Raw genomic sequence first — 27,930 nt, 5'->3', positions numbered from 1 at the left:
ATGTAAAGTTTCAAACCATTTTGTCTAGTAGTTTCAGAGACAATCTTTGAAAATTGGCCAAACAGAATCTAAGATTTGCTCTAGCGGACATGTTTTTCATTGGACTAGAACAAAGTAGGGTCATTTGTTAAGGACCTTGCACTGACCATTCATGCGATTTTTACTTAAAATCTGTCAAGAGGTTTCAGAGAATGAAAATGTGAAAACTTTATGACAAATGATGGTCATAACTTGATGGCAATTGGACTTTTACTTAGGTGAGCTAAAAAGTGTTTATGAAAATCTTCAAAATTTATTATAAATTTCCAAAAACATACATGTAAGAATGTGGGTTTTTGCACTTGGACCTATATATACACATAACACATACTTTAATAAAACATTTTAATGAAAATAAACCTGACAGTTATGTTCTCCATAAATTGCAAAACAAAAGTTCATAGTATTATGATAACATTAGATCTAAATATTTTATTTTCAACAACTCATCAGTTTCCCTAACTGTTATACATGTTTTACAAAATAATCAAACTCAGATGTCTGTGCAGTTTGAGTCAAACAACAATTTAACATATAAAGCACCCAAGTTTCTTTTTGGAACTTGTTCAAAACTATAACATAATAAAATGTTTGGCAGGGCACAGCTTGACACGACCGCAGAAGTGGAACCCTGAAAATGGGGAGCAAATATGGACACAACATTCGAGTTTCATACAGCTCTGAATTTGGATTGTGATTAAAAAGTTGACACTGCATAGGTTTCTGACACAGAATGAATGGGGTCTAAAAGCTGAAAAGTTTTAAATTGGACATTCACTTTTTATGGTCCATTTTCCAAAATTTAAATACATGGTTAGATTCAGCGTATCAAAGAACCACAAGAACTCAATTTTTGATGAAATCAAATAAAGTTCCAATTTTGGACCCTTTAGACCATAATGTGGACCAATTTGATAATGGGGACCAAATATCAAAAATCTAAATACATGGTTAGATTGAGCATGTGAAAGAACGAACCCCTTATATTCAATTTTGGTTGAAATCAAACAAAAGTTTAATTTGAACCCCTATTTGGACCAACTTGAAAACTGGGCCCATAATAAAAATTCATACATTTTCAGATTCAGCATATCAAACAACCCCAAGAATTATTTTTTTGTTAAAATCAACTAAGTTTAATTTTGGACCCTTTGGATCTTAATGTAGACCAATTTGAAAACAGGACCAAAAATTAAGAATCCAAATACACGATTAGAATAGACATATCAAAGAACCCAAATAATTCAATTTTTGATGAAATCAATAAAAAAAAAAAAAAAGAGTTAACATTTTACCCTTTTGGCCTCTTCCTCCTAAACTGTTAGGACCAAACTCCAAATATCAATCCCAACCTTCCTTTTGTGGTAAAAAAAACATGTGTTTAAATTTCATAGACTTTTATTTACTTATACTTAAGTTATTGTGTGAAAACCAAATGTCTATGGACAACGACAACATGATACCATTTGTATAAGAATTTATATAATCAATATATTTATACAGAAATATTCAAATTTGTATTTGTAACAACCTTTGTACCAGGCAAGACAAAAAATGAAGATGAAGTATGGAAGAGTATTAAAATTAAAGACTCCCATGAATGGTTTATGCCAGTCCAAAGCCTGGTGAGTTTGCAATTCCAAAAGTCATGTTTTTTTTGAATGTATTAAAATCTTCTGAAACTGGAAGCTTCAACTCCATTGAGCATGTGTTTGCTTTTGGAAACAATCCTGAGTCATGAAGAAAAGTAATAGATGGTGATGGATCAAATCCTAATGGAGGTACACAGTCTGCTCCAGTTGCAAATGATAAAACATCACCTAAGGTAATTTCACCATCCTCATCTTCTGAAATAAGACAAATATTAAAACTTTATACAAAATGTTGACTTCAGTTGAGGTTTACTCATGTTTATACAAACCAGGTAAGTAATTGATCGCAGGGAATGTCCATATAGTCATAATTATACAAAAATCAAAGAGGATAACTGATTCATTAAATGTTATGTAACAAAGTTGAACTTTAGTTGGCTATAAAAGCTAAACAACCTCACTCAATAAACTTTCATATTACTACATGAACAATATTTTTTATGCTTCACATCTCAATGAGGTCCCAATATGAAATCAAAGCCTTAAAGGCTGTAAAAGCAATTGCTGTATACTAGTAGTAGTTAACATTTTTTTAAACATCTTATTGACAGTTTCCTTGTTTTAGCAGTGGCGGATCCAGAATTTTTCATAAAGGGGGGAGCTCCAGTCATGCTTCAGTGATTCCCTATATAATCAACCAAATGTTTCCCACGAAAGGGGGGCCGGACCCCCAGGGTCCCTCCCTGGATCCGCCTATGTTTAGCTAATTGTTTACGTCCACGTACGACTTCGGACCGTGCGTCAAAGTTACTGTGACAGAGTTTTGAACGTGCCCCGATCGCAACTTCTCCTTTCTCGTGAAGAAATTGCAATGTTCTTTTATGCATAGAAAAAAAACACATTAAGCTCCAACTGTCTGTGTCAACTACATTTCACATTCCGTTGTCGGCTAAGTTTTGCAAAGGCATAATTGAGGGTTTGGATGGGGTTAAATGATTATAGAATAATGCCCTTAAAAAATGAAGATTAGAGAATAACGGGCAAAAAAATGAAGATTAGAGAAATGTGTGGTCTAAAAATATAATGAATATTGAATAATTAATAAAAGAAAACGCTAAAAGTTAAGTGTTTACAGAATTTTCCCTTCTTAAAATTTAAAGAAATTTGTAAAAATATAAAAGTGAAAACAAACTCTGTAAACTTTTTTTGGTTTCGTGATAACAGACTATAGGATTCAGTCAATGTGAACTGGTTTCCGATACTTCTATCAAAGAAAACTGGGGAAAAAATTAGAGAATAATGCGTAAAAAAATCACTTTTGAAGAATAGACTAATTTTTTGAAGATTAGAGAAAAAAAGGGTAAAAATTAAATGTTTACAGAATAACAGACCACCCCCCCCCCCCCCCCCCCATCAAGACCCTCATAATTGACGAAATCGTTTTTCCTCAAAAGTCGTAATTTCACCACGAAAGGGACATCCTGCAACTTGAAATTCGTCCACCAAAATCAGGGTTTGATATATTTCCGACGTGCAAACAGAGGATTCATTTCAAAATCTCGGCAAATCGGTGATTCACAGATCTATGATGAAAGCGGTCTCACTAATTAGAAACAAAAAGCGTCAACAAGCGACTAAAAAGGCGATTTTTGAAATTAAAAAAATGGCGACAAGGAAATTAAATTAGCGATACCAAAGGGGAAAATAAGCAACAAGAAATCAAATCAAGGGTCAATCGAGTTGAAAATATGTTTGCAATCTTGTAACTTATTTCCATTTTCTTGTCGCCAATTTCATTTCATTGTTGCTTATTTGCCCTTCCTAGTCGCTTGTTGACGCTTCTTGTCTCTAATTAGTGAGACCGTGTTAATCTATTTATATTTTCGTGGGAGTTGATTTGAACAAAATCGTGTTTTGGGGCTATTTTAACGACCCCTAAGATGAAATTGAACAATTAGGTTAGTAAATTCAGTGTCAATGTAATCAAAACAGGAACATTGTGCTTCTTTAACAGTGAATAACCATCGGTTTCTTTACTATAACGTGCGTAATAATTTAAAACAATTTTATGAATGAACCATAGTTTTATGAATGAAAAAGAGAAAATTTACTACATGCAAATAAAAACACGAAACAATCAAAATAAAATCGTATAAGGAATAATTCATTGAAATAATCAATATTAACTCAACAACAAAAATGATTTAAAATTTATATGAAACATAATGAGAACGAAATATCAGGGGTAAAAAACGCACTTTTTCCATGCGGACTTTCAAAATAATTAGAGAAAACAAATGGCAACTTAAATGTTAAAATGCATCTTCATGAAAATATTTTGTAACTTCACAAAACAACGGTTGTTTGTCTATGTTTGTCTTTATGTATGTAAGAAGAAGACAAGTAGGATTTTGTCAGAACATTTAATGAAAAATCTGTTTAAAATTTGGCTTGATCTTGATCTTGATAGGCTTGATTATACGGGATTATACTATGTAATGTAGGTCAAAATGGCTATGTCCCATAAGAATAAAGCAACTTGCCTGGCAATTGCTTTAAAAAAACAAAGTCTGTCTTTACATGGTTTATTATATCACTGGTCCCTAATTTTTTTAAAGATAAAAACAATGACAAGAATGTGTCCTAAGTACAGGGATGCCCTACTCGCATTATCATTTTCCATGTTCAATGGACTGTGAAATTGGTGAAGTTTCAAAGTTGAAGGCACATAATTTCAGTCAAATCAGCAGAGCAGAAAGAATGGTATACTTTTATCTGCAAATTTTTGAAAAAAAGTTGGGATTGACTGTGGACAAGTCAAAAACATCATTTCCTTCGCAACTTGGTTGCCTTCGGTATATTAACATGCATTGTGAGATAGAGGCTGAATTTGGATTTTAATTAAATATTTGACACATAATAGTTTTCTGTCACAGAATAAATGTAGTCAAAGAACTTAAAATTGGTTAAATGATTTGAATTTATTTTCAATTGAAGATTTCATGCTGTTGCGCAATACAATTTGCTGTTGCGCAATACACTGCTGTTGTGCAATACCTGTGTTTAGACTATAGACAAAAAAAAAGCAAAATAAATTGTGAGAAATCCTAAAATTAAAAAAAAAAAATTGCCCACCCCCCCCCCCAAATTTTTTTTCCAAAAAAAGGGTAATTTCGTTAATCTTGAAGAAAAAAAAATCCCCCCCCCCCAAATATTTTTTTTTTACCCCCCCCCCCCCCCCCCACAAAAAAAAAATGTTAAGAAATTTTATTTTTGTAAAATGTGGTACAATTTCAGAGATATCCATAAACTTTAACACAAGTTAGTCTGAAAACTAGAAAAATACTTGATTTGGGCCCCTTTTTGGCCCTTCATTCCTAAACGGTTTTGGCAAATACCCCCAACTTCTACTTGTGGTATTGAACCTTGTGGTACAATTTCAGAGCAATCAAAAATTTATTCACAAGTTATTGTCCGGAAACTAGAAAAATGCTTGTTTTTGGCCCATAATTCCTGAACGGTTGGGATCATTACCCCCAAAAACAATCCCAACCTTCCTTTTGTGGTATTGAACCTTTTGGTTAAGTTTCACAGAGATCCATTCACTTAAACTGAAGTTATTGTCCGGAAACCAATCTGTCTACGGACGACGACAACGACGACGAAGACGTGATAGCAATATACGAACGCAAATTTTTTGCAGTCGTTTAAAAATCAAAAGGGAGCACATGTGAATAGAATTAAACAGTTTCTAGTAAGTTGGTGATTTTTTTTTCAAGTTCTTGTCCAAAAACTGGAAAATCACCCCTTTAGTAAAACTCCCAATACTTGGAAAACGTAAATTTGAAATTTGTAAAAAAACAAAAGGGAGCTCAAATCAAAAGATATAACAATTCAATACAGTTTTATGCATAGTGGTTAAAGCGTATTTGAGATAATGTCGGAAATGTTGAAGACGGACGGTAAACGTTATACCATAAGTCTTGTAAAAGGGCATACATGTATAGAAAATATAAGAATGCTATTCAGTCCTTTTGGGTAGTTTTACCCTATATATCCAAACAAACAATATTTACTTTCTTCTGTTTCTGATAATGCTTGGTTTCATAAGTTTCTTTCTAATGACTGTCCCTTACAATATTGCAATGCAGGAAACTCTAATTTTGGTTAAGAATTAAAATATACATGTATTAAAGATCAAGAGCATTCTTATGTTTTAAATTAAGCCTTCATATAGAAAAATTAAAATTCCAGATCAGAATATGTGCTTCCAGAAGTGGTGGTGTTGAATCAAATTTTATGTTTATATAATAAAAAGAAGATGTGAGGCATATATTTTACAAGTACCTTGCAAGTCAATTAAAAAATCTCTCCAATATCCAACAATGTTCTCCTCGTCCCGTCTTCTGTTGCTGCCTGGAACTGACATTTTGATATCCATAAACACCACCTCCATCATTTCAGCGGTCAATTTTTCATTTCCTTGACAGACAAACAAATCCTTAAATGCTTTATAATGCTCTTGAATGTACGTTAATACATCAAGTGTCTGTAACCCATCACGCAACCTGTAATTGTATACCAGTTTATTAAACACCAACATATCAACCATGTAAACATATTTAAGATATGCATTGTATTCAGCTGAATTAAACAAAAATAGAACCTATTAGAAGAATAATATTTGTGATAATCTTTAAATGGCAATCTTGAGAATGATAAGTGAAAGACACGACAGACAATTCACCTCATCTCACTATTTGTTTGGTGGAAGAAAATGCATATATCCCTTTTGTGTTGCACTTGAAGATGTTGGGGACATAAATAGACTTCATTTAATTATTTGACCTTAAAGTCAAAGGTCAAGGTCACTAATTTTTTTAAATTAGGTGATATATACTCACATACAAAATACCAAAAGCCTATAGCCTAGACAAATTTTTGAATGTATTTGACTTCGAGGTCAAAGGTTACTGTGATTCGTTACTGACTCTAGTTAGCAACACATGTCCTCGACATGATGCACCCATGTACCAAATTATAGATATCTACTTCAAAAGAGAAACAAGAATGTGTCCCCAGTACACGGATGCCCCATCCGCACTATCATTTTCTATGTTCAGTGTACCGTTAAAATGGGGGATAATTGCTAATTTTGCATTAAAATTAGAAAGATCATATCATAAGGACTTCAACTTCATCAAAAACTACCTCGACCAAAAACTTTAACCAAAACTTTAACCTGAAGTGGGACAAACGGACGGATGCACAAACGAACGAATGAACAAATGCACAGACCAGAAAACATGGGGCATAAAAAGTCATGACATGGATAAAATTTTGTATGAGGAATTCACACTTAAATAATATGTCTTCATTCTTTGAAAGAGAGACATCTATATTAACTGTTCACAAAAGAATTACACATTATATCCTGCAACAAGACTTTAATGTTGTTGAAAAAACCTAAGTTAAAAGTTTCATAATAGCTATATAGTTTACAAACATCTTCAGGTCACCATTTCCATTTTCAGCAGGGTCTTTTAGATGAAACAGGTTATCAGGTTAAGGATGCTTTGTAATACATTCAAGTTCAACAGAAATGATTGCATGTGAAAAACTTCTCATTGATGACTTTTAAAAAGAGTTTATACTTAATACCCTCCACTTTTCATGTCATTGCATGTATTGATGACATTTTCCTTTAAGGAGATATTAATCTATAATTTACCCACTCAGTCCAGAGTATTTCATTTTCTGTTGAATGGAAGTGTCAGTCCTGTCTCTCTAATACCATACAATACTTAGGAAGATGATGTATGAGTGCCAATGACATAACCAACTGATAACTCTTCATCCAAATAACAATTTAAAAAAGTAAACCGTTAGAGGTCAATGTACACCCTTCAACACGGAACAATAACCTATAAAGGGCCCCAGTTTTCCAATCAAAAATAAAATATTACTCACTGGTGAAGAGGAGTACTGGTTCTTTCCAGGACCAAAAATCTGACAATATCCATGATTAATTTATCTTTTTGTTGCATGTTCAATATAGGCCTGAAACATCCCGCTGTTATCAACAGGGTTGACATTGCATTCATTTGTTTGTTCAAGTCTTGCAAACTTGATGCATCTTTTAACTAAAAAAGAAAAACAGGTTATTAAAACTCTATCAACAATCTAAGTGTCAGGTGACATTTAGCACATAGGTATATAGCCAGCAAGAACTACATATATATATATTTAGAAAATAGAATTATCTGCTAATTTGTTTAAATTGGGTTAAAACAGGCATTCTGTGAGTATTGCATGACATTATACAGTCAGTTAAAAATTCATTTTATTGGAACAATATGCGATCATGATCTATAACTTGTAACAGTGTAAAGTATATAACAAGCATCAAGTCAAATTCTTCAAGCTTGAAGAATAAAAAAGTTTAAACTATCCAACGACCATAACTGTGCTCAACATCTCATCAAACCAGAACAACATTTGATCTTGATCTGTAACCAATAATCAAATCAATATCTTCAAGCTAATCAACAAAACTAGAGGCTCTAATGAGCCTGTGTCGCTCACCTTGGTCTATGTGAATATTAAACAAAGGAAGCAGATGAATTCATGGCAAAATTGCATTTTGGTGATGGTGATGTGTTTGTACATCTTACTTTACTGAACATTCTTGCTGCTTACAATTATCTCTATCTATAATGAACTTGGCCCAAGTAGTTTCAGTGGAAAATGTTATTAAAAATTTACAAATTTTATGAAAATTGTTAAAAATTGACTATAAAGGACAGTAAGTCCTTATGGGGTCAATTGACCATGTTGGTCAAATGTTGCCTTATTTCTAGCCTTCGAGGTCTTACTTAGCTGTACATTATTGCTGTTTACAGTTTATCTCTATCTATAATAATATTCAAGATTATAACAAAAAACGGCAAAATTTCCTTAAATGACCAATTCAGGGGCAGCAACCCAACAACCGGTTGTCCGATCCATCTGAAAATTTCAGGGAGATAGATCTTAACCTAATTAACAATTTAATCTCGTCAGATTTGCTCTAAATGCTTTGGTTTTTGAGTTATAAGCCAAAAACTGCATTCTACCCCTATTTTCTATAACAATTCTTATTATCAATCCAATACTTTCTAAATACTACCTTTTGAACTTCTCCTCTCAAGTCACCATCTGCTATATCTTCAATATTCCTTTCTCCAGCTTGTCCTACCAACGCATTGTACATAACTGGAGAAAGGAATTTTGGTGATGGTCCTCCGTGTACAATGGATAGGGAAAAGAATAATCCAACATCTCTGTACAGATTGTCTTCTAGGGCTACAATAAAACAAAACTAAATATTTTGCTAAAATGTGATAAAAGATTTAAGATATATTAAATTTAACATTTAGAGGCCTTAATAGACATGATAGATGTCAAAGAATAAATTTTACTATTCATAACTATATATTATCAATCCCTGATTCAGTGATATAATATATATCATGTTTGTTTTGTGTTTCACAGACCTTCCAGAAATCAGAACCAAAATGAGGGAAACAAGAATGTGTCCCTAATACATGGATGCACCATCTGCATTATAATTTTCTGTCTAGTGGACCGTGAAAATGGGGTAAAAACTCTTATTTGGCATTAACATTTGAAAGATAATATCATAAGGTACAAGTATACTAAGTTTCCTCAACTTCATCAAAAACTAACTCAACCAAAAACTTTAACCTGAAGCCGGACAGACAGACGGAAGAACAAATGAACGAACAGACCAGAAAACATAATGCCCATAAATGAGGCATAAAAATGGTCCTTCCCTTTAAAACCGTAACAAGTGTCTAGATCCCCAAAGTGTCCCCTATTGTAAATGGTGTGAGGGTTATTGTGAGAGATGGGTCAAGATCCCTAATGCACCAGCTCTAGATGAGGAACCCCAAGTAATGTGTACAAGAAATCTCTGTGTATTGATATTGGACATGTTTCTATTTTTTACAAATGATTGAGCTTAACCATTTGTGGTGATAAGGAAAGTAGAGGGACATAGAATAAATGTGTAAAAACTATGGAGCTATTAAAAGTTCAAAGAACTTATTGTGTTAAAACAGGGATTTTTGACCACAAGGAGCCGCATCACAAAAGAATACTCTGGGTTTGCTAATTTACAGAAAAAGTAATCTCACTTCGTACCCTGAAAATTTAACCACAAATAAGAAATTCTCAGCTTCAAAACGAGCCATCATATATATCCAAGTTAACGATATGGACTGAGCAACAGAAGAAAACGTTACCATTACGGCCTATGGAGAAACAATTGCAAACCTTCACCCAGATGACTGATAATTAAACATGACAAAATACCTCTCCATCCCTATAAAGTGGGAGACATAAAAATGTAACTGTATAGAGAATACATGAAATTCCTTTTTCAATCTTTCACCAAGATGAGACAATATAAATTCACCTGATGTACTATAGGCCAAAATTCTTCTGTTTTCAGGACCTTCAAAAATGTGCAGGTATTGGATCTTTTTCATCAGCATTCTCAAGAACTCTCTTTTTGGTCCACCTTCATCTACGGCACCTTCTGCGATTCCTACATCGTCCGTAAACTTCACACTTATCTTGCTTTTAGCACAGAAGGATTTCCTTTTGATGGCTCTCCGAGCACCATCTAAAACAAGGTTTCTGTTGATATTGAATTTCGTTATCTTCTCCAGGTCAACCTGTGACTGTAACTTTATTAATAACTCTGGCAAACTGATATCACTAAAATGAACAAAAAAGTATCACCAATGAAAGGGATAACCAGATGCTCCGCAGGGCGCAGCTTTATACGACTGCACAGTTCGAACCCTGAACATTGGGGCAAGTATGGACACAACATTCAAGCTTGATACAGCTCTGAATTTGGATTCTGATTAAATAGTTGACACAACAGAGGTTTCTGACACATAATGAATGTGGTCTAAGAACTTAAACTTAAAAACTTTAAATTGGACATTACCTATTATGGTCCAATATCCAAAATCAAAATACATGGTTAGATTCAGCATATCAAAGGACCCCAAGAATTCAATTTTTCACGAAATCAAATAAAGTTCAATTTTGGACCCTTTAGACCTCAATGTGGACCAGTTTGATAACCGGGCCCAAACATCAAAAATCTAAATACATGGTTAGATTAAGCATATATCAAAGAACCCCATATATACAGTTTTTGTTGAAATCAAACAAAGATTAATTTTGGACCCCAATTTGGACCAACTTGAAAATTTGGCCTAAAATCAAAAATTTAATACATGTTTAGGTTCAGCATATCAAAGAACCCCAGGGATTCAATTTTTGTTGATATCAAACAAAGTTAAATTTTGGACCACAATTTGAACCAACTTGAAAACTGGGCCCATAATAGAAAATCTAAGTACATTTTTAGATTCAGCATATATCAAATAACCCCAAGGATTCATTTTTTGTTAAAATCAAACTTAGTTTAATTTTGGACCCGTTGGACCTTAATGTAGACCAATTTGAAAACAGGACCAAAAATTAAGAATCTACATACACAGTTAGATTAGGCATATCAAAGAACACCAATTATTTAATTTTTGATGAAATCAAACAAAGTTTAATTTTGGACCCTTTGGGCCCTTTATTCCTAAACTGTTGGGACCAAAACTCCCAAAGTCAATCCCAACCTTCCTTTTGTGGTCATAAACCTTGTGTTTAAATTTCATAGATTTCTATTTACTTATACTAAAGTTATTGTGCGAAAACCAAGATAAATGCTTATTTGGGCCCCTTTTTGGCCCCTAATTCCTAAACTGTTGGGACCAAAACTCCCAAACTCATCCCAACCTTTCTTTTGTGGTCATAAACCTTGTATCAAAATTTCATAGATTTCTATTTACTTAAACTTAAATTATAGTGCGAAAATAAAAAAATATGCTTATTTGGGCCCTTTTTAGCCCCCAATTCCTAAACTTTTGGGACCAAAACTCCCAAAATCAATCCCAATTTTAGTGCAATTTAAGTATACATAAATAAACATGAAATCTTCAAATACGTACCCATCCATTGGTATGGTTTTGTCACCTTCATCATCGGAGTCATCAACTGTTACTATTTCAGTTTCAAACAGCTGGACATATGACCTAAGTAATAAATAAATCTTGGTTTGATTAACCTATTATTCATTCTGTTTTCCTTTTTACTCAATGCTATTTTTTATGTCTGTAATGTTTATATGAAGTTAGACATTTATGACACAACTTACGTTGAAACCTCCAGGTTAGGTACTTGTCACCAATACGGATATTCAATTGAAAAAATACATATAAAGTATGCTGGATTTTTGTATCAAATCTTTGACAAAAATATAAATAATCAACTATCACTTAGTTTGTCTTGTTCTTAATATTGTCTGAGTGTTCAACTGCGAAACACATGACTTTGCCTAGATGATAATCTACTATCTAGGATGCATGCAAATACAAGGTTAGATGAATCTACCATGTATAGTTATAACACTTCACATACACAAATTTTTCTTACGATTGCTTACGAATCTCAAAACTTTACCAGATTCATAAAACTTTCACAAGCTGCTGATAGGGCATTAAACCTTAACCAATCAATCAAACCTAAATCTTAAATCAATATCAAATACATTTGCAAAGTACTCGAATATATCCCAAAACAATCGGAAATGTATATTCATATACATCAAGAAAGTATTTAAATTTATTCCTAAACTTGTGGCCAACCAATTATAAACTATACTCAATCATTTGTAATTGATTCATAAAGCAATCGTATTCAATTACACACAAAAGACTTTTCACCATTCTTTAAGAATAGTGTTTGTGTTGTTACATTAAGTTAACAATGCTTTACAAATGACTAAGACTGGATGGCGAGCTATTTACGAATGAAGTTATCTAAAAACAATCAGCCATTTGTTGAAAATTATTTGACATGTCAAATCAGGGATCAGCAGAATGTATAAGAGTTGTTTTAAGAGTTAAATTCCAATGCTTGCTGTGAATGACAAAAAATTTGTAGATTTGTGAGCATTTATAAGAAAAAAATTCTGTATGTGAATTGGTATTACTAAGAAAGATGTGAACTTTGAAGTAAACTTAAATGTAAGTCAGTCAACAGTCAGGGGTATGACTCAAACAAGTGATTTCATTATCGCTTATTTCAGTGATTTTCAAATTTCAGTAATCACTTATTTAAGTGATTTTGGTGTTTTCTTTGATCTTCAAATGCTGATTTCACTAATTTTCCATAAAATGGCAATTTTTTCTGTAATTTGTCTACATAGATCAAATATCTTAATCTTGATATATCAATTTCATCAGTGCGCTGGGGCAGTAAGTTAGTGTGCTGAAGCTTTTAAAAGAACCCTTGGGAATTTTTCTGTAATCAAATTTTCATTAACTACTCTATCAATAACATAAAAGTCAACACATTTATGTAACCTGATTTGTTTTCTTTATAATTAGAATGATTTACTTCAAGGTTTTGACCTTATCTACAGATTATTCCAGTTTAAGCATAATCCAAATAAATTGTTAAAACTGACATACTAATTTAGCAAAAGAGCATTTTTGTATGTATTCAGTTGTTTTTTCAATAGAATAGTTGTTTTTTAAACCCAATGTAGATCTAGCTTGTGGATAAATTATCAAGAAAATGTTATAATCACTTTCATAAGTGATTTAATGTTTACATCTCAAATCACTTATTTCAGTGATTTTAAAAAGTCTGTTTCTAATTTTGTAAACATTTTTCATTTTTCAATAGCGAAATCACTTTTAAAGGTGATCCTGAAATCACTTGTTTAAGAAGTAGCCCTGACTGGTCAAGTAAAAAATATAGGTAACAGTGATTCATTATATCAAGAAATTGTGTCCAGATTATCTACAAATAAAATACCTGTAAGTTGAAGGACATGCCAGAGCATCATTACCAGTAGATGACCGCAAGCTTAATCGAGATCTACGCTCTCTACGTTCTAAGCACGATGGATGAAATGTTATCTATAAAACAGGGTAATCCGTCTTAAAATTAACCAATTTCAAATTGTAAAACAATTGCAGAGTATTCTTGGTCAGCACATATAGCATTTCAACGTATCATACATGCATGTTATTTTAATTCATTTTGATTTTTTAACAAATGTATACTGCTTGTCATCTAAATCAGGTTTCACTTTCTAAGACCTACTGCTCACTATTTACAGATTCAGTTAATACTGCCATTTTTCTGAAATGAAATCTCCCTAGCCACTTTTGTTTTCTTTTTGACATTTCTTTAATAATAGTTTCGGCAGGCATTGAAATATCTGAATTGTCCATTACTAAAGATTACAGAAACTCAGTTCAGAACTGATACTGGTAGATTTAAATCAAAATTGATCACCTGTGGCGTAAAGAGCTATTTAGAACAAGAGATTGAAATAAATTTGGGGCCTTTCTTTTAATGCAATAACAAATTTTCAGTACTTGTTGTATGTAAAATGCAAATTTTGTAATAGTGCCTCCTAGAACATGTAGAATACTCTGTAACTAGTTTAATCAAAGTCCATTGAAATATATTAAATCCACAGTGCTCACAAGGATGAAACAAACTGAAAATTTTGAAGTTCTGTTTGCATATGACAATCAATCTAGGATCTTAAAAAAGCAATAACATTTGAGGTCATGATAAAGACTTATAATGTAATGAGTTTGTTAAAAAGATGCATGACACACATTTCATAATAAAACCTTTTCACATCCATTCTAATGGAATAGCTAAGTTACATGTAAATACTAACTGTCGGTGTGCCTGTATCTTCCGGATCACCTTCCACTATATCTTGACTTTGCACAGTTTTGGTGATGTCTGTTTGTGGTTTCTACAATATTCATAAAACTATATTATCCTAGTTCAATAAATTCCTTCAGGATTATTATCCTACAGGAGTGTGTCAAAAATACACACCAGAAACATACACTTCAAAATATTGAAGTAATATTTAGCACTAAATTCATAGAATACTGCATATAATAATTTATTAGTTTAAACATATTTAATTATACTGGATTGGGAAACAAGTTTTTCATCTTATATTAATCCCTTTCCACTTGCAGGTGCTAGTGCTGCTTGTAGCGGCATTACCCTGCTCTTTTTTTCGAAATCTACAAGGGTGTCTTTTACGTGCAAGAGATATGACTCTCTCTGAACACTAATTCAATTTATTGCATACAACATGTACAAAGAGCTGTTCGGGAAGTAGTTTCATACTGTACACTTAAAACTTATAGCACATCATGGAATGCTGTTTGCAATTGGATTTACATTAAACATAAACACTGTCATTGAAGCAAATGCCATTTTTTTTTTAAATAAAGCATATGTTGTGGAGCCCAACAATAACCATATTGTATATTTCCATGAGTGTTTATTCATTTCATCACAAAAAAACAACAACAAAAAGTCTAAAACTTAAATCATAAATACTAACTGCGGATGAGCCTGTATTTTCCTGGTCACTGTTCATACTTGCATTTGTGTCTGCTTGGGGTATCTGCATATTAACACATGAAAAAAGAAGTGTACATTTAATTGCAATTCAACTCGGAATATCATGTTTACCATTAAAATAGCTTTCATATGCTTTTGACTTTGATACAATAGTTTACATGCAAAAATAAGCAAATAAATGCATATTGACCCCTTTATTTTGTTCTGTACCCCACTGCTAAGACCTATTGTTTGTTATTTTTTTATTTTTTTTTTTAAGACTTGAAATACATTTATTGAAAATCACCTGATTACATTTTCCTTGTATAACTCAGGGAAGAATACACAAGGGGCCCTGTGTTTACAATGATCCAACGTCCAGGGATAAACGGTGGACTCTATCATAAAAAAAAAATCTATTTAATATTTTTTTCCATACATAAGTTATACATTCATATTAATTACACAGATTGAGTTTGCGTATAAAATGTTCACAATATTCTACAGTAAATAAAATGCATTAATAAAAGTCCCCCAAAACACACTACAATCTACACAATAATTTACCTTTACTTATATAATTGGCATTTAATTTTTTGTACTTTTAACACCTGGATTACATTGTTATGTGTCGGTCAGTGGTTTTATAGGTCACATGCTCGACCTTGTAAATGCGTGTATTGTATATTTCTATCGTTGGATGTATTATGTTCTAAAAAAGGAAAAGAAAGTAAGTACAAATTATTTCGTCACTTACTAATGCATAAGATTTATTATAAGTTTTATTTCAGCTGCAAAATTTTCTTTTTTGGATGATAATGATTTGTCCATAGATTCAATTAAACTTCCCAGTTCCCGTTTTGCATATGCTATCAATTGGCTGGAAGTAAAACTTTTAGACTGATATTTGATTATATTCCTACATTTCCAAATAATCCATTTAACTGTATTCATAATCGTATTAGTTATGACATTGTACTTTTTTTTGTAATCGTACATTCCTAGCATGATAAGTTCTTCGCTCAATGGAATATATACTGTGTTATTTAGTACATTATATGTTTTAAGCGCATCAAAAATGTGTTCCCAAACAACCATTATAATGTTACAGTTGTGAAAAAGGTGTGTGAGAGTTTCGTTTTCTGTTTTACAAAAATGGCATTTGCCATTATTTGATTTGCCCATTCTAAATAGTTTTTGCTCCGTATAGATAATGTTATGAACAATTTTCCAGCTAATTTGATTTGCTTTCCTAGAGGACATACTTTTATTTTTTTTCTGTTTGTTATTTTTTCATTTTTTGTTGTGAGGACTTTTTAAAGCTCTAGTAGATGAGCTCAACATTAATTTAGTGCTTATAAAACTGTGTAATGGTTTTCAAGATACAAGCAAAAACATGTGAAATTCTGACAGTTTTGCCCCTGATGATTTCATTGTAGCCCTAAATCAACTGAACAATTTGCAATTTTTTGGATCTAGCTAATGTACCGTTTTCCAGAGTCATAAGCAAAAATATGCGAAGAATACAAAACTTGAAGTATTTAAAGTGAGATACATCATGTACATCATGTACATGTACAATAAAACTGACAATTTTGCCCCTGCTAACTTTTTTGTAGATCTTAATGAGCTGAACAATTTGCAATTTTCATTTTGCAGTTTTCAAGTGCACAAAAGAGAAAAATTAAATAAAAGGCCATACCACCTGGACTGGTTAATATCAGATTGACTTTAAAATGTCTGTATGGGTAGATCTTATTATGTACTTATCAATTTAATCTTATACTAGAATTTTGATATCTGTAACAGTTTTTAAGTAAATACATGCAAAACCCAGGTGTTGGATGCCATGGTCTATTTTTAGCCATGGCAGTCATGTTTTTGACGAATCAAAATTTTCCTTACAATTTTAAATAGAAACCCTGATAATGTTTTTGCCAAGTTTGGTCCCAATCTGTTCAGTTATTATCAGAGTGGGAGAAGATTTTTATTTAAATTTATGACAAGGACGGACGCTCAGTGACAACAATAGCTCACATGGCCCTATGTTGTTTGCTCATTTTCAGACAATTTGGATACTCAATATTTTTTCTTTCCCTTTCCTAGACATCCCCCCTCATAATTTTAATGCAAAGGTGTCATTTTTCTTCTGAAAAGTGTTAATATGGTAAATGTCACAACCATAAACAAACTAAAAAATCATTTTTAAAAATGCATGAATTTAGCTAACAAAGTGTGGTCATGAAAATATGTTTTATAAAAGAATGAACGTCAGCGAGTCAATCGATCTATATAAAAAAAAATTGTTGTAGGGGCAAAAGATATAAAATTTATTTCATGAAAAGCTTAACGTTAACATCATCATGATGGTCCATTTATCTGAATGTGTCACAAGATTGCTATTTAGTGTTACATGCACAATTGTTAATTACAAACTAGACTGTACTGTCTTCAAGGGAACCTGTATGTCGCCTGCATTTTATTGATAGCATTGCACACATTATTTATGTCCGCAGTCCACCATGTGTAATTTCAAAGTTTTTGATAAACAGGATGTAGTTGAGTGACAGTGCAATGAAAAACAATTCTAAAGGATAAAGCATAGAGATGCAAAATATCAAATGTCTGTACTGCATGTAGTTGTAAAGAAAACTGCAATGAAATTTTGCATACATATTTGACCAGCATGCCTTAAATATCAAAGTTTTTGGTATTAAATAGGAATTAAGCAAAGCCATGAAAATGCTTTACGCGTCATAGTACTTCCAGATAAAGCATTCTCCAAAATATTAAAAGTCTGCTGCATGTAGTTAAGAAAACTGCAATGAAAATGTGTGACAACATTGCGGTGCATGCGGCAAAGGTTTTGGAAAGATGGATTTTGTCAAAGTGACCCCTATATAAAAAACAGGCGACATAAAAATATATTATATGTATCAGTATATACATGAAGTGCACTTGGATAAGAATATTAATCTATAGGTACATAGAGTGAGTATGATAGGATTACCAAGCATTTCATACCTGTTGTGTGTCGAGTACGAATACAATTTTCTGCCACTGTACAAATATTGTTTTTATCCTGTATTTATAAAATGTACAAATTATTTTTTCATACAAAACAGAATTACAGAAAGACATTCTTAAAAAAAATGATTCCATATGAACAGTGAACACATCATATAGGAAAGCATGAATCATGTAAAATTGAAATGGGTCAAAGACAGAAAGGGCCAGTTTTTGTTAAAACAAGAAGAAGAGCTACAAACCTCACTCTGAAATCACATCTCATTGATGTGAGAGCCCATACAGAAGCTGCATACCAAATATGAAGAGCCTGCGATTTTTAGTTCCTGAGATAAATATTAAAAATACAGTATTTCCCTGCGACCAACATTCACATATTATAATTCAGCTGATTTTTCAACTCGCAAAATCCAGCCAAAAAACATTAATCTAACTTGAAGGTAAAAGACCATCATCCTACATGTAGCAAGAGCAGATTTTATCACCTTCATGTGATCTATCCACATGCAAAATAATAAAAGCCTAAATCACAAATTTTAGGTACATGCTAGACATGATTTTGTTTTGAGTGGCAGCTGTAGACTGATTACTATAGTGCGACCACCACTAAGAAACGTTTGATTTATTGTCGATTAAAACTACATGTGTTATATCCTGTGTTCTATGGTTTTGAGCTCTAAAATGTTATGATGCTGCATAATTACCTGTAAAGAGTGTGTCTTGCCGAATACTGGAAGTTCCTCGTCTGTCATGTCTGTGTCATCTAATTTGTTTTGATCCATCATGTCCTTATCATTTTCAAACTAAAAATGAATTCATACTTGTAAAACAACTAGCTATCAATATTTTTGCAGTAATATACTATGTCACTAATTAGAAAACTTTTTATGTGTGTTAACGAACATTGTAAAAATCTGCACCTAAAATAAGAACATTACATTAAATTATATTTCTTTCCTTTAAATGGATATTGCAACTCCCTCAAGACTCATAATACATTTTGATGAGGGGGGGCAAGGGGTATAACTGTTATGCTGTTATGGGCCAATTTGAATCTTTGTTATCTGTTATTCTGAAGAAAAAAAATGCTGTTATCTGTTATTGACTATTTCTGTTGCTGTTATAGGACTTTTACTTTTTTTGTTATCTGTTATTGTGAGAATGTATTTTTTGTTAACTTTTATTGGACCCCCTCTTGCCCCCCCCCCCCCCCCCCCTCTTTGATGTTATTAATTCTTTAATAAATATTTTGCGGCCCATATTTTGTCATACAACTATAAGTAGGTGTTTTACTGTCTCAGGTAACAGTTAACTTTGTGATCAATGCTTATGTGTAGTTGTCCTTCATGTATAGTTATACAATATTAAACTGTATTTGTCATATAAGTAACATTATACTTTTAACATAAACAAAAATAACAACAACAATAAAATAACTGAGTGGAACACACACATATCTAAATATACACAAGTAAAACTAACTAAGAGTTCCCTGTCCTCAGTTCTTAAAAGACTGTTGTTAAAAACATAATAAAGGAACCTGTTTTTTCTGACACTTGGTTTATATTTGACGGATTTAGTAGGACTACTAGTTTTTCAGTATCAGATAGATTTGGAAACATAGCATTATCTATTGCCATGGCATTAAAAGGTTTTATATGTAAAGCATTATTGATTTGACAGTGGAGGAGAAAGTGATTTTCATCTAAGGTTTTACAAGTTGGACACGACGTAACGTTCTATTGTTTTGAGGTATGTTTAGATTATCTGCCCTTCAATGATCAAATTATGGTAACTAATTCTAACTTTTTGTAAATAAATGTCTAGTTTGTTTCAAAAATTTGGATGAAGATAAAATTTTTGGTCTTGTTTGACTTTAATATTTTTGTATAAAAGAAAGAGTTTGTTATTTTCCTTTAAACTGTTCATGTTATTTTCCAGTAATTCTGAATTAAAGTTGCATGTAATATTCTTAATCAAAGTCTGTAGTTTTTCACTTGTTCCATATTTTCACAGGACACTATTTTTTGTATATCAATATTCATTTCTTGTGTTGAATCTACCAGAATTTTTCTAATTCCATTTTTTTGGAAATATTGTACAATGAATGATAAAATACAATGTACAAACCTCAGGGCCCTCGACGAGAACATAAAGCTTCCCTTGACCAATCAGAGCCTTCAGCCCTATTCCATCAAATTTGAATGTTGATGGTACATTTGGTTTGGATAATTTTTTGTGTGAGCACGATAAAAAAATGATCTTGGTGGGATCTTTGTCAGTGCTGTCAAATATGTCAAGTAGTTTGTTTTTAATAGTGTCCTCTGTATCCTCCGAACTTATGTTAATTAATCCTTCTTCTAGGATAATATCTGCACACAGAATGCCTGGCAATTTTATATTTCCAATAAAAACAACTTTATATGACTTTTCAAATAACTTCTTCTTCTTTTTCATTTGTTGTCTAATGTCTTTTCTGGAGGCAGCTCCCTGTATTGGTGAGAAATGTGTCCTTGGGTGTGAAGTGGCTTTTGACGACTTAAACACAGAAGTAATCTGCTGAGCCAATCCACTTGTACTTGGCCTGTTGCCAATGATATCTCTTGCTTGTCCTATATTAAGTAAATATTATCATAGTAAAATTAAAAAGATAAAATTAAAGCAGTTGGCGATTATCATGACAAAATTTTAAACTAAACAATTATTTGGAAAGATATTACTTCAGGTACATGTATCCCAACTTAAAGACACAGATGAAGACGGTATCATACCATAATTTTTCAACACATTTTTTGGCCGTCATGTACTCAACTAAAAGTACTGAAGTTTAAATTAGGTATCAAAAATCCTTTCACCCTTTTTATCATCTGTTTCAACCCTTATTTTCCAAAACAGTAGAAAGCTCAAAATCACTCACAGTCGTCGTATAGTACTCAGATATCTTATTTTCAAAGTTCCTAAAGAACAATCAACTAATACTTTTAAATCCTTCGATAGTATTGCAAAAAAAATTCATGAGAATTTGCTCAAAATATATAGGTTTAAAAAGAGCCTGTTCGAGACATAATTCATTGAACTTTTTTTTCATCAATCTGCAACAAAAGTGGGCAACTGATCTTTGCCAAGCTATTAGGTTTTTTGTTGAGTTTCATCAATACAAAGAGCTCAGCACCTGTACATCCTGTAGTTCTGTTGTACAAAAAAATAATTGATTTTTCTACCAACCATGAATGTACATACCAGCACATTCTGCTGTTGTTACAACAATATATCTTCTTGTTCCCCAACCTCCATCTGGAGAAGAAAACCCTCTTGTATCAGCTGCAACAGCTTTCAACACCCCTCCTACATGGTACCTCAAACCCACTGCTGAAGGAAACTGTGATTTGAGTGTCTCCCTCTCCAAAACATCTTCTTTAAGTGGCAATAAGACCTCAGCATCATAACAAAGTTCACTATGTGAAACCTTTATATGACCTGACATCATATAAACCTAAAAACAGAAATATGGAAACCAATTATTGATCAGAGCCTGAATCGTTCACCTAAAATATCATGACAATTGCCACCAAATATTTGAAATTTGGGAACACAACTGGACTATTTTAACTCACTTGTGCATATAATACTGGTTTCCATTGGCATTGATTTTGAATATTTTTTCTAATACATGTATATCCCTATCCTCTCCTCTCTATTTATATTTCACAGGCACTTGGGTTCCCAGACAGATATACAGGGAAGTAAGAATAGTCCATTTTTATAAAAATTAGCAACCACGGGCCTGTGTTACAATGTATCTGAGTGCCCAAGAAACCCATAATGGCATTTATAACAAGAAGTAATTGTAACAAGATGCTGTTACGAACTTACGAAGTCTCCCAAACAAAGCTCCCTTAATTTGCAATTCCTATGGTCACATATTCATTTGATTTGTTTTATTGTCCCATACAAGAACATATATATGGTCTAGGTACAAAGATCTTGATCGTTTACAATTTATCAAACATGAGGGGGCGGGGTGACCCTCACAGACTTTACCTATATTTCATTTGAATTGCATTGTTATCCCATGCAAGAATATGGTTAAGGGGTGGGGATCTTGACCATTTACAATTTAACAAACATAAGGGGATGGGGGTGCTCCCCATAGACATCCCCTACATGTAATATTTCGTTTTATTTGTTTTATTGTCACATACAAGAATAAATGGTTTAGGGGTGGGGATCTCAACCATTTAAAATATGTTCAAACATGATGGGGTAGGGGTGACCCCGATGGCAATCTCCAATTTTTAATGTATTATCAATTGAATATTCAATTAATAAATTAAGATGAAAGTTGTAGTGCAAGATGACTGAATTCAGTCATGACTTTGGTATACAGATAACTGGGACAAATAGATTTTCATCAAAAATTAGTCACAATTTAACAGTTTGAATAAAACGTAAATTCTCATTTATTTTGTTTTTGAACATGCTAAATAAAATATTGTTGTACTGTTTTCTCTGGCTTCTTGCATATATGTTACTGCATGGTCCTATTTAAAAAAAAAATAGTATATCCAGCTTCAGATTACACAAATGGAAGCAAGTACCCATTGTGCCTTATATATTAAACTAGAGGCTCTAAAGAGCCTGTGTCGCTCACCTTGGTCTATGTGCATATTAAACAAAGGACACAAATGGATTCATGACAAAATTGTATTTTGGTGATGGTGATGTGTTTGAAGTTCTTACTTTACTGAACGATTTTGCTTCTTACAATTATATCTATCATGAACTTTGCCCATTAGTAACAGAGAACTATATTTGGTAAAAATTTACATAAATTTACCAAATTAATAAAAATTGTTAAAAATTGACTATAAAGGGCAATAACTCCTTAAGGGGTCAATTGACCATTTAGGTCATGTTGACTTATTTGTAGATCTTACTTTGCTGAACATTATTGCTGTTTACAGTTTATCGCTATCTATAATAGTATTCAAGATAACCAAAAACGGCAAAATTTCTTTAAAAATTACCAATTGGAGGGCAGCAACCGAACAAACAGTTGTCCAATTCATCTGAAAAATTCAGGGCAGATAGATATTGACTTGATTAACAATTTAACTTCTTGTCAGATTTGCTCTAGATGCTTTGGTTTCATAGTTATAAGCAAAAAACTGCATTTTACCCCTATGTTCTATTTTTAGCCGTGGCGGCCATCTTGGTTAAATGGCCAGGTCATCGGACACATTTTTCAAACTAGATACCCCAAAGATGATTGTGGCCTAGTAGTTTCAGTGGAGATTTTGTAAAAGATTACTTAGATTTATGAAAAATGGTTAAAAATTGACTATAAAGGGCAATAACTCCTAAAGGGGTCAACTGACCATTTTGGTCATGTTGACTTATTTGTAGATCTTACTTTGCTGAACATTATTGCTGTTTACAATTTATCTCTATCTATAATAATATTCAAGATAATAACCAAAAACAGCAAAATTTCCTCAAAATTACCAATTCAGGGGCAGCAACCCAACAACCGATTGACCGATTCATCTGAAAATTTCAGGGCAGATAGATCTTGACCTGATAAACATTTTTATCCCATGTCATATTTCCTCAAAATGCTTTGGTTTTTGAGTTATAAGCCAAAAACTGCATTTTACCCCTATGTTCTATATTTAGCGGTGGCGGCCATCTTGGTTGGTTGACCAGGTCATGCCACACATTTTTTAAACTAGATACCCCAAAGATGATTGTGGCCAAGTTTGGATTAATTTGGCCCAGTAGTTTCAGAGGAGAAGATTTTTGTAAAAGATTACTTTAATTTACGAAAAATGGTTGAAAATTGACTATAAAGGGCAATAACTCCTAAACGGATCAACTGACCATTTTGGTCATGTTGACTTATTTGTAGATCTTACTTTGCTGAACATTATTGCTGTTTACAGTTTATCTCTATCTATAATAATATTCAAGATAATAACCAAAAACAGCAAAATTTCCTCAAAATTACCAATTCAGGGGCAGCAACCCAACAACCAATTGACCGATTCATCTGAAAATTTCAGGGTAGATAGATCTTGACCTGATAAACATTTTTATCCCATGTCAGATTTCCTCAAAATGCTTTGGTTTTTGAGTTATAAGCCAAAAACTGCATTTTACCCCTTTGTTCTATTTTTAGCCGTGGCGGCCATCTTGGTTGGTTAACCAGGTCACGCCACACATTTTTTAAACTAGATACCCCAAAGATGATTGTGGCCAAGTCTGGATTAATTTGGCCAAGTAGTTTCAGAGGAGAAGATTTTTGTAAAAGATTACTTTAATTAACGAAAAATGGTTAAAAATTGACTATAAAGGGCAATAACTCCTAAACGGGTCAACTGACCATTTTGGTCATGTTGACTTATTTGTAGATCTTACTTTGCTGAACATTATTGCTGTTTACAGTTTATCTCTAACTATAATAATATTCAAGATAATAACCAAAAACAGCAAAATTTCTTCAAAATTACCAATTCAGGGGCAGCAACCCAACAACCGATAGACCGATTCATCTGAAAATTTCAGGGCAGATAGATCTTGACCTGATAAACATTTTTACCCCATGTCAGATTTGCTCTAAATGCTTTGGTTTTTGAGTTATAAGCCAAAAACTGCATTTTACCCCTATGTTCTATTTTTAGCCATGGCGGCCATCTTGGTTGGTTGACCGGGTCACGCCACACATTTTTTAAACTAGATACCCCAATGATGATTGTGGCCAAGTTTGGTTTGATTTGGCCCAGTAGTTTCAGAGGAGAAGATTTTTGTAAAAGTTAACGACGACGGACGACGACGACGACGGACGACGACGGACGACGACAGACGACGACGGACGACGACGGACGACGACGGACGACGCCGGACGCCGGACGCCAAGTGATGAGAAAAGCTCACTTGGCCCTTCGGGCCAGGTGAGCTAAAAAGGGACTGAAATCCTCAGACTAAAAAAATAGTATATGTACATTTGCAATCGTGTACTTCTCACAAAATAGCTGAAAATACTTAAAGACAACGATTTGCATCAACAGGAGTCAAATTCTTCTAAGATATGGGGAGAAACCTCAGTTATCTAAATTTTAAGGAGGTGTTATTAAGCAGATTCTTGCATACTCTCCCTATTTGACAAAATCAGAATATTGACAAGTTGAAACAGAATGTGTTATAAACAATTCACCAATTGAAAGTTACAGACAATGGTATACAATAAAATGTCCAGTATTAGACAGGCGTTAAAAATGACACTTTTCTGTCAAACAAAGAGCCATAAATCCTGTTCTTGGGCTTATGCATTTTAAGCAAAAGTATCCATACCGAGGTGCCATAAAGAGAGAAAATCAATGGATGGAGAACAAAACACCAACAAGATGGTGACACATTCAACATACAATTTGGAATATTTACTTGTATATTAAAGGACTAATTCCCCCCTCCCCTTCCCCATTTTCCTAATGTAAATATAAATTTAATCCATTCAAAATATAAAACAAGTGAAACTACAAGCTACTGCTCACTGATGATACCCCCGCCGCAAGTGGATAATATTAATAGTGTAAAAATATGCAAGTGTTCGGTAAACAGGAAGTTGTTGAGTGATGAATCTGAAAACACATCACACAGTATAGCTGACTTATATAAACCCTGAAACCAAATTTCAGAAATCATTGTATTGTAGTTCCTGAAAAAATGTGATGAAAATTTTCAACTTGGCTATCAAAGACATGTGTAAAATCATACAAGTATTCGGTAAACAGGAAGTTGTTGAGTGATGAATCTGAAAACACATCAAACGGTATAGCTGTATTACATAAACCCTGAAACAGAATTTCAGAAATCATTGTATTGTAGTTCCTGAGTAAAAATGCAAAAATATTCATGGGACGGACTGATGGATGGACAGACAGAGTTAAAACAGTATACCCCCCCCCCCCCTTTTTTAAAGCGGGGTATAATCCTAATCAGTGCTAACAAGTTGGAAACGACAAATTTTCAATCATATAAAGGGCAATTTCTCCTTGAAATAAAAGTGAATCTGGCTGAAATTCAAAATTGTCCTATGAGAGGCTATGAATAATATATAGCTCGTGTATAAATATGAACAAAATATGCTGACAAATAAAAGTTCTAGAGAGCTAACAATTCCTGAAGAAAAATATGTTTTGAAATATGCAAAGACATATAGTAATTATTAACCACAGTGGGGCGTTGAAAAAAAATCTACTTCGGGGATTCAGAGATGGGAACTAGAACACATTCCAATTTTTCCATAAACGGCCATTGTGGTGCATATTTCGGCACTTTTTTACATTGGTTATTAGATGTACCCCAACTGTTTCCAACAAGTGTTTCCATCTGATGAACCTGCTGTCAACTTCCAGTTCTGGTTTGCGGATTTTTTATAAACAAAGCGAGCACTTTGTGGCAAATAAACCAAGATTTCTATAGAAAATCCACAAAATTTCAAACATAGATTACTCACTTGCTTTTCTAAAATGTGCTTGTGTTTATCAAGGATTTATATAGTAGGACTACTATATAAATCCTTGTGTTTATTAATTGTTTACAAAAAAATATAAGCAACCTGTAAATTCCCAAACATCTGGAGTGGTGCTGAGCCAGTCAAGTGCACCCTAAAAGGTGTACTTAATTTGAGCTCATTTTTTATTTGTTTTAACCATTATTATAACTACAGTAATAAACTTGTTTTGAGGAAATTTCGAGCAATACTCCGATATCTATCAGTTATTAAATTGCCTTATTTGAGGGAACAAGATTAAAAAGAAAAGGCTGTGGATCCATGTTCTAGTCTAAATAATTATGACGTCTGGCAAGGCTATTTTGGTCGCAGGAAGGCGTCCAAGAAAAAAAATCAAAATAGCCTTGCCAGACGTCATAATTATTTGGACTATGGATTTTCTATAAACTTTCCATATGTTTAGTATTGAATCAACACAAGGGTACATAATCCTAACAGTAACACTAACAGTATCAGCCTGCAATGCCGGACTCGCATGAACGCAAGATTTAGTTAGTGGGGCGACGCGTTTTTTTAATTCTTGGTCATGCATTCGTGTTGAGAAAGAAAGGGGGAATGCAAACAGTTATACAAAACGTTACCTTCTCATATATAGATATCAACAGCTAATCAAACCAGGGGAGTTCATAGAGAACGTGCCAACTTCAACATGTGAGTCAAGCAGGGGCTGCCCGACTATATCGACCAATCACAAACGTTGTTGCAAATTTGACCTTGTGACGTCAAACAATTTCCCATAATGCAATTATTGCATATAAATAAAAATTATTGCATATAAATAAAAAAACGACAATTATACCAATTGAATGAAAAATATTGCATTACAATGACAAGTTATACAAATTGAATAAAAAATATTGCATTTGAATGACAAATTATACCATTTGAATGAAAAATTATACCATTAAAATAAAAAATATTGCATATAAATGAAAAATTATACCATTTAAATGAAAAAATATACCATACAAATGAAAAATATTGCATATAAATGAAAAAATATTGCATATAAATGAAAAAATATTGCATATAAATGAAAAAATATACCATACAAATGAAAAAATATTGCATATAAATGAAAAAAATATTGCATATAAATGAAAAAATATACCAATTAAATGAAAAATATTGCATTTGAATGAAAAATATCAAATTTTTGCAACCAATACC

General features: G+C 32.7%; 1 protein-coding gene across 1 annotated transcript; it reads right to left on the bottom strand.

Moving 5' to 3' along the window:
* Positions 1-370: 370 nt before the first annotated feature.
* LOC134718568 (uncharacterized) lies at positions 371-27,570 on the bottom strand. Its single transcript, XM_063581176.1, has 13 exons — positions 27,342-27,570; positions 21,429-21,681; positions 20,319-20,800; positions 18,893-18,991; positions 15,163-15,225; positions 14,473-14,553; positions 13,590-13,693; positions 11,717-11,800; positions 10,111-10,415; positions 8,800-8,975; positions 7,602-7,774; positions 5,979-6,199; positions 371-1,886 (listed from the first exon to the last, which is right to left on the bottom strand). The coding sequence occupies exons 2-13, from the start codon at positions 21,673-21,675 to the stop codon at positions 1,645-1,647; spliced, it is 2,277 nt and encodes a 758-aa protein (XP_063437246.1). The 5' UTR covers positions 21,676-21,681; positions 27,342-27,570; the 3' UTR covers positions 371-1,644.
* Positions 27,571-27,930: the final 360 nt, after the last annotated feature.

Source organism: Mytilus trossulus, chromosome 5 (assembly GCF_036588685.1).
Source record: "Mytilus trossulus isolate FHL-02 chromosome 5, PNRI_Mtr1.1.1.hap1, whole genome shotgun sequence".
Classification (NCBI taxonomy): Eukaryota; Metazoa; Mollusca; class Bivalvia; order Mytilida; family Mytilidae; genus Mytilus; species Mytilus trossulus.
This window is presented reverse-complemented; position numbering and strand designations above follow the sequence as displayed.

Bases quoted from the DNA above. Each gene is read 5' to 3' on its own strand.
- LOC134718568 (XM_063581176.1), bottom strand. From the start codon at position 21,675: ATGATGTCAGGTCATATAAAGGTTTCACATAGTGAACTTTGTTATGAT. The intron at 8,976-10,110 runs GTGAATTTATAT...GTTTTATTGTAG, and splicing joins TTTGGCCTATAGTACATCAG to CCCTAGAAGACAATCTGTAC. The intron at 6,200-7,601 runs GTGAGTAATATT...ATACAATTACAG, and splicing joins ACCAGTACTCCTCTTCACCA to GTTGCGTGATGGGTTACAGA.